The sequence below is a fragment of the Trichechus manatus genome, unplaced genomic scaffold, assembly GCF_000243295.1.
Source record: "Trichechus manatus latirostris isolate Lorelei unplaced genomic scaffold, TriManLat1.0 scaffold00161, whole genome shotgun sequence".
Lineage (NCBI taxonomy): Eukaryota > Metazoa > Chordata > Mammalia > Sirenia > Trichechidae > Trichechus > Trichechus manatus.
The window spans coordinates 4,786,139-4,794,414 of NW_004444097.1; the positions used below are offsets into that span (position 1 = coordinate 4,786,139).

Genomic DNA, 8,276 nt, shown 5'->3' on the forward strand with positions numbered 1-8,276 from the left:
GAAGGACAAAACTAGTTTGCGAGTGTCACATAGGCATGTTTAATTCCAAACATCTGAACCCAATGTACATTTCCAAGAAATGGTGGGAAATTTGGATAGGTTGAATGGAAAAAAACAACAACAACCAAAAACAGCATAAAGTTGAATTTGGCTAATTAAAATAGTACATATCAATTTCTGAAATGAAAACTGACCATTATCTTGGTTTGAACTTGCAGCTCCTGGCTAAGTACAAAAGCCTGCAATGGGATGAAGTACTGCGGCTGGAAGAGGTACAAGCCAAACTAGGGGTCAGTCTGGAAGAAATGTTGTTAATCACAGAGGATGCCCTTCACCCTGAACCCTATAGCCCCGAGGAGATCTGTAGTTGTCTGGAAATTAGCTTGGAGGAACTCCGGACCCAAATCCTGAGTCCAAACACTCAAGATGGTGAGTCTGCTGGGACAGGCTTTTCTCCTACTCACGCCTAGAAAATGGCCCAACATTGCACTTCTCGATGGATCTTTCTGATTTTGAAACATGTATGTATGTTTTGGCAAACTCGGTGATCTAGATCCTTGATTTCATAAATTCATTCATTCAACAAACATTTCCTGGTCTGCTATATACTGGATACTTTGGCTAGGCAAAGGTGAATAAGACACGATTCCTGCCTTTAAGAAGCTCATAATTCACTATTTTTTTTCAGCTTATTTTTTTTCCCCCACCCATTTTTTCTTGTATTCTACTACTTGTGTAAAAAGGTCTAGGCTAGAGTAGTGTCTCATAACTGCTGAGTAACTGCACTCTGGAATATCAGGAGTCTTCACTGCTGAGGCTGAAAATTGTGGCTCACTTTAGCATGGGAGCTTGTTTCTATTTGCCTGCTACCTTCAAGTAATTTTCTTTTTATACTGATAACATCAGAAGCTGAAATGAAGGCCAGGTGAAGGTTGGAGGTATGGAGTGGAAGCCTGAGGTGGCTGCCCCTCTTAACCTCTTAAAAGTAAAGGCTGTCTATTTGTGTGGGCGCTGACACCTAGCTAGGGACCTGTAGCCCCTTGCAGCTAGGTGATGGTGGGAGCTTGGCACAAAGATCAGCCGTGCAGTTACCTCAGAGCCACATTTCCTTTTCACTCCTCTGCAGTCAGTTCTACAACTAGTTATTGAGTGACTACAGTCGATTTGCCTGTGAAGTAATGCGTTAGAGGTTGCAACTACTGACAACTTCGGGATAAGGTAATCATTTGAGGACAAGGATTGGGCTTTGGTTTCCAATATTATCAGAGCCAATTTAATCTTTTTTCTTTTTCCAATTTAATTGTATGAACATTTATTGAGTTTCTAGAACTGGGATGAGCAAACTATGACCTGCAGGCCAAATCTGAGCTGCCACCTTTTTTTTTTTTTTTTTTAATTGTTGTGCTTTAAGTGAAAGTTTATAATTCAAGTTAGTCTCTCATACAAAAATTTATACATACCTTGCTTTGTGACCCTAGTTGCTCTCCCTGTACCATGACTGCACACTCCTCCTTTCCACCCCAGATTTCCTGTGTCCATTCAACCAGTTCCCGACCCTCTCTGCCTTCTCATCTTGCCTCTGGACAGGAGCTACCCATTTAGTCTCATGTATCTACTTCAGCTAAGAAGCACACACTTCACAAGTATCATTTTATGTCCCATAGTCCAGTATAATCTTTGTCTGAAGAGCTGGCCTCGGGAATGGTTTTACTTTTGGACTAACACAGAGTCTGGGGGCTATGTCTTCTGGGGTCCCTCCAGTCTTAATCAAACCATTAAGCCTGGTCTTTTTTTTTTAATTTTTTTAATTTTATTGTACTTCAGGTGAAGGCTTACAGAACAAATAGTTTCTCATGGAACAGTAGTACACATGTTGTTTTATGACATTGGTTAACAACCCCACAACATATTAACCCTCTAACTTCTCAACCTTTTTTTTTTGGTGAAAATACACATAGACAAAGATACACCGTTTTGAAAATTTCTACATGCACAGTTCAGTGACATTGACTACGCTCTTCCAATTGTGCTGTTATTCTCACTTAAGATGAAGGTTTACAGAACAAAATAGTTTCTCATTTAACAGTTACTAGAAATGTTGCCCTATGACAATGGTTAACAATCTCACAACACATCAACAATATCCTTATTCAACCTTGGGTTCCCTATCACCAGCTTCCTTGTCCCCTTCTGCCTTCTGGCCCTTGTCACTGGACTCCTGTACCTCGTTAGTCTCATTTGGTTTTATGGGGCTGTCCACTGCCAAGGCCTGGTCTTTTTACTAGAATTTGAGTTCTGCACCCTACTTTCCTCCTGCTCCATCAGGGACTCTTTGTTGTGTTCCCTGTCAGGGCGGTCGTTGGTGGTAGCCAGGCACCATCTAGTTCTTCTGGTCTCAGGCTGATGAAGTCTCTGGTTTATGTGGCCCTTTCTGTCTCTTGGGCTAACACTTCCCTTGTGTCTGTGGTGTTCTTCATTCTTCTTTACTCCAGGTGGGTTGGGACCAATTGATGCATCTTAGATGGCCACTCACTAGCTTTTACGACCCCTGACGCCACTCACCAAAGTGGGATGCAGAACATTTTCTTAAAAAACTTTGTTATGCCAGTTGACCTAGATGTCCCCTGAAACCATGGTCCCCAGATCCCTGCCCCTGCTACTCTGTCCCTCAAAGTGTTTGGTTGTATTCAGGAAACTTCTTAGCTTTGGTTTAGTCCAGTTTTGCTGACTTCCCCTGTAGCGTGTGCTGTCCTTCCCTTCACCTAAGATAATTCTTGTCTGCTTTCTAATTAGCGAATACCCCCTCCCTCCCTCCCCACCCTCGTAACCAACAAAGAATGTTTTCTTCTGTGTTTAAATCTTTTCTTGAATTCTTGTAATAGTGGTCTTATGCAATAGTTCTCCTTTTGCAACTGACTAACTTCACTCAGCCTAATACCCTCCAGATTCCTCCATGTTATAAGATGTTTCATGGATTCATAATTGTTCTTTATCATTGCGTAGTATTCCATTGCTACCATCTATTTTTGTAACTAAAGTTTTACTGGAACATAGCTGTGTATTGTCTATGGCTGCTTTTGTGCTGTAACAGCAAAGTAGAATAGTCACGGCAGAGACTGTATGGCCCACAAAGCCTAAAATACGTATTGACTTCTCTGGTCTGGGTATTGTGCTGGATACTGGGATACAAAATAAGCAGGACACCTTATATTAATGTTGAATCTAATAGGGAAGAGTTCACACAACAATCACAGTGGAAGATATTTGCTGTAATAAAGGTATTTATCAGGAGCTCTGACAGTATGGAGGAGGGAATGACTAAATACCTGGAGAAGGTGGCTCGAATTTGAGCTGGTTCTTGAATGAAAGTTAGGGGATCCCCAGCCTGAAAGGAGTTAGAGGTAATTCCAGGCAGAGACTAGAGCCTCTGTGAAGACATAGAGGTGCAGAGGATTATGGAGTATTGGAGAATATGTGCAAAGAGGTATTATTTGCAGTGTGAGTTGGACATCTAAAAGACTGGCAAAAGGCATGCCATTTAGGAGACTATTGCTCTACTATACACTGCGTAACAAGAGCCCGAAATAGGAGATTGTTGGTGGATATAGCCTAACAGATAGATTCTCAAGACTCTGTAAAGGAGAATTCAGTTGGACTTGATGATTGCCTGTGTTGAGGATGGAAGGTAAAAAAAGAAGGAAAAAAAAAGAAAGAAAGAAAGAGAAGGTAAGGAAGGCTGAGGCATGGGAATGTTAGGGAATTATGGGAAATGATTTTGGGAGCAAGATGATGAGTTTATATATATATATATGTGTGTGTGTGTAGAGAGAGAGAGAACTGAGTTTGTCTGGCGTGTTGGCAGGGCATCTAAATAAAGATGTAGAGCAGGTAAAGATTCAAAAACTATTTAATTAGATTTGGGGGTTATTGTCAGAGAGGTGAGAATCATAATAGGAGTTGAGAGTATTTACTGCCAAATGGTCTTCTTAAAACAGCCTTTTTATGGTATCATTTCTTAGTTCGGAAATCTTCGGTGGCTCACCATTACCTCATTGCACAATCTTCTGTAACATGGATATTAAGTTTCAGTCTAGCCTTAATTCTGTTCTTTCCTTTTCCCCTTTTGAGCCTATATATCCCTACCTGAACAGGGTTACCTTAATTGGACCCCTCCACTTACTGTTTGCAAGTTTGATCTTGCCTCTGAGCCTTTAATCATAAACATCATTGCCCTTTTCTGACTGGACTTTCCCCCTTTGCCAAAATACAGTTCTCCTACCTATCTTAAAAGCCCAATGTAATTCTTATGTTTTCCTTATTCATCTCAACCCACAGCCTGTTCTCTTTCTATATATCTGTGTTAATTTCTCTCTGCATCTGCTTGTCTTTCCTCCCTCTCTTCTTTTAGCAGTTTTTGGGAATAAGTTAATTTTCTGGAAAACACAAATGAAAAGTTGCTAAGTATAGAGCCTGCACTGCTGTGTGTAAGTTAGTTTCCCCCACCCCAAAGAATAGTGACTTCATTGTTTTTGTAAAAATGATGCTGACTTGACCTGATTTTCCCATCCTGGAAATCCATGCCTTTCTCAACAGGACATGGAATCTCTATTCTTTATTGTTGTCAACATCTCTTTCTTTCTTTATCTGGATATGAGTGTGATGTTGACCTTGAAATGGCACTGTAGGGAGAGAGTTTACAAACAAACTGTGGCTTGCAGCCCCTGCTAAGCCAACCAGACTCCCAAAGGCTCATGTGCAATTGTTATTTTCTCTTTTCAAATTTATAATAATTAGATTTAGAAATGCTCGGATGCCATTAACATAAAACACACACACACACAAAGCAAAATCCACAAATCCTTCAAATCCTTCAGACATTGTTTAGGATGGCTACAAACCATCACTAGGAACTGGCTAGGAATAGTTTAAGTAGTATTTGTCAGGCTTTGCTCACAAAGTAGAAAGTGTCTGAGGGTGTGGTATAGTGGTGGGGTCCCAGAGGCCCCAGGGGCCGGGTTGATTTGGGAGAGGCTTTTCCCAAGGTGGGACTCCAAGAAGAAGAGATGAAGCTGTGGTCAGAGCCAGAAGAGTTGGGCACAGGTACAGGAGATAGGTCAAGGACACGCATCTGAGAACAAAGGGCTCAGCGAGGAACTAAATGGGGCTTGGATTACCAACTTTGTCAGTTATATCCTGATTAAGTGCTGGTCAGGTGCTGACTAAATTTTTTGGATCCTGTGATGTCTAAAGTCATGAGCGATCTTCATGGCTCTTGAGCAAGCCGAGGGCACTAGCATAGACCATTATTCTTTAGGAAGACATCTAGAGTCTCTGGTAAAACAAAAACAAAAATAACTGGCACTTGTTCAGTACTTTATGGTTTACAAGTTACTGTTCACCCGCATGATCTGATTAGAATCTCACTACAACCCTGGCTGGCACAGTTCTCTTCTTTTCACAGATGAGGAAACAGGCTCAGAGAGTTAGGAGATTTGTCAAGACCACAGAGGTAGCAAGTGCTAGAGCAAGATCCCAATCCTATTCTTCTGACTTAATCCACTACTATTTCTGCCATTACCTTTATCACAGCATGCTTGCAAACTGGCCTTAGCAATCTTGCACCAAGTAAGGGAGATGACAGCTAATTGACTTTGCTTGATTCTGATTTTTTTCTTGAGACTAAAGAGAGGTGATGAAGATAGGTTACTTTGTGGATAGTTTCCTTTTGGCTATTTCCTATTCTGCTACTTTGGCCTTGGAAGGGTTAAGGTCGTGTGGCATCCACTACTCAACGTGGGTAGAATGCGTGTGGCCTGTTGTGTTATAGAAGAGCTGTGAGAAGTACAATTGCGTTTTCTCATTTGATAAAAATGAGACTCTTGCAGTTATCTCAGTTAATTCTAAGAAGTGTGGTTTTCTTTCCATCTAATGGAAAAGCATAAAGGTACTTCACAATATTAGCACTATGTTTGTTTCTTGAGTACTATTAAAAGGGTCAGTTGTTCAGTATTTAAATTTCCAATTAAGTGTTCTTGGATATCAAGGAAATTGATTTAAAAATAACTTGTAAGATATCAGGCAGCAAACTCTATGATCTCAACAGATTCAACTGTTATTTTTAGAATTTTAGAAGAAAAAATTTCCATAAAAAGATTAGAAGAAACTCCAGAGGAAATTGCAAATCTTTCTAATGTTTCACGTGTTGGCTGATCAGAAATCCTTAAAATTTGTGTGGTGGATTTCCAACCATAAGGCCAGTTAAAATGGGTCCTTCAGTGTTGCGTGTTTTCATTTTTACAAGATAAAATGAAAGAATAGATTCTTAGAAAACAAAATATAAAAGAATAAATCAAATATTTATTTGATTTATTTTTGTTATACATAAAAGATATTATGTTTTAAGTTGTTTTTGGAAGTCGTATTTGGGGAAAGTTTTCTTTCATTTAGTCCTTTTTACTTTTCCTTTCTTTCTGGTCTCTCCTTGCTCTTTGGCTGCTATTGACTTCTCAGCTATCAGGTCATGGGAGGCAGGTTCTTGCCAAGAGTAAAAGTTCCTATTTTCTTTTCTAGGAAAATAAATGGGCTGAACTGACATCTTAGATCTCTGAGAAGATCACTTGAGGATGATGCTTCTGTCCTGGGTTTTTTCTTCTTCTCTCAGATGCGTGTATTATATATTCCTATTCATTGGTTCACCTTCCATCTTCAAATATTTAAGGAACTAAAAACAAATGTGTACATACCTAATTAACTTTGATTGTAAAGACAGGGTCATTGAGCTTTCACCTTCTGTAGAAATAACTCGTCTGGTGTGTTGGAATCAGATGGTGCTGTGTAATGTTCAGTGCCTAAGCCACTGAGGGGTGGGCTGGGCTTCAGAATCTCCCTCTTACCCGACAAGTCTAATGATGGGCTTAGCTCTGACTCCTGAGGCTACCCTGGAGCCACAAAATCAGAATTCTGGAATTTTAATCCACATCTAAGAGGGTTGGTAAAGAGCTAAAATGAAACAAGTTCTGGGAGTTCCACTTTGAGGAAGAGTTGACCCTTGCAGTAGTCCTAAATCCACCTGGCCATGTTGGACTGAGGCAGCCAAGGCCAGAATGGACTTATGAGCTTGACTTCCTCTCCACACACTGTACCTTCAACCTCTTGAATTCCCCAAGCTTCTCACATATCGCGGGTTGGGCAGGGCTGGAGGGAGAGAATGTGGTAGAGAGTTAGACCAGTGAGACTAAATTTTTATCCCTTATCTATGGGTTCTTGGGGAAAAACAGGATACCCAGGAGGACTAGGACCAGAAATCTGAACTTAAGGGACAGTCTCCCTGTCAGCTCTTGCTCATGTGTTATTTCCTGTTCACTTGGTGCTATTTCAAACTACTTATCAGACACCCTAATGCTCTTTTCCAAAGAAGAGTCCTCTTCTCTCCAGGAAGGTCGTCCTCGTGTGTTGAGCATTCAGTGTCAGTGAGGCTGTACATGGAGCAGGGAAGGAAGAAGGGAATTTCTACCTTCCTGACAAGAGCAGTCGCATCTATGCTGGTGACCTTCAGCTATGAAAGCAATCTAGAAGCTTTTCCAGCCTTAATGAAACTCCCATAACAGTAGTTACTATAATGACATTTCCCAGAAGTAAATCCTGAAATAGCCACAGCAGCTAAATGTGGGCCGTGAGGCACCATCTTCCCACAGCATTTATAGCCTTGAAAGACGATCTGTGTTTTATGCAGCTCTCTATTCCTGCAGTGCCCCGCAGATGTTTGTTAAATGAAATTTTTTCTATTCATACAGAGAAGCTGTGGGTAGGAGGCCAACTGGGAGTGGACTTAAAGTCTAGCTAAAAGGTGGTTGTGTCAGCCTTAAAAAAAATTCTGCGTGTGTACATTAATAATAATGATAATATTAACAACAACTTTTTAGAGCACTTACCATGTGCCAAGCACTGTTTCAAGTACTTTTAAAACATTTGCTATGCTTGTGTATTAATATGGCCCTCGTGTTTAGGGGACCTGCCTGACACAGTGCTGTGCAAGGCTGTAAACTGTGTCATAAACACATTCAGACACACATTCAGATGTTCAGTCATCCACTGCCTGCCATCTGTTTGCACTACTGAAGCACATTCAGACACATGCATTCAGATATTGTCATCCACTGCCCCCATCTATTTGCACTATTAAAGTACGTTCAGACACATTCAGATATTCAGTCATCCACTGCCCCCAACTATTTGCACTGTTGAAGCACGTTCAGACACATTCAGATATTCAGTCA

At 40.8% G+C, this 8,276-nt stretch overlaps 1 protein-coding gene across 5 annotated transcripts in view; it reads left to right on the forward strand.

The window, feature by feature from the left end:
* The window catches only part of GALK2 (galactokinase 2), a 242,603-nt gene that overhangs the window by 186,847 nt on the left and 47,480 nt on the right, over positions 1-8,276 (forward strand). For all 5 annotated transcript variants that reach the window (XM_023740659.1, XM_004386303.2, XM_023740662.1 and 2 more), the window contains one exon: positions 219-429. In XM_023740659.1, coding sequence (XP_023596427.1) covers positions 219-429 — 211 coding nt within the window. The remainder of the gene's footprint in view (positions 1-218; positions 430-8,276) is intronic.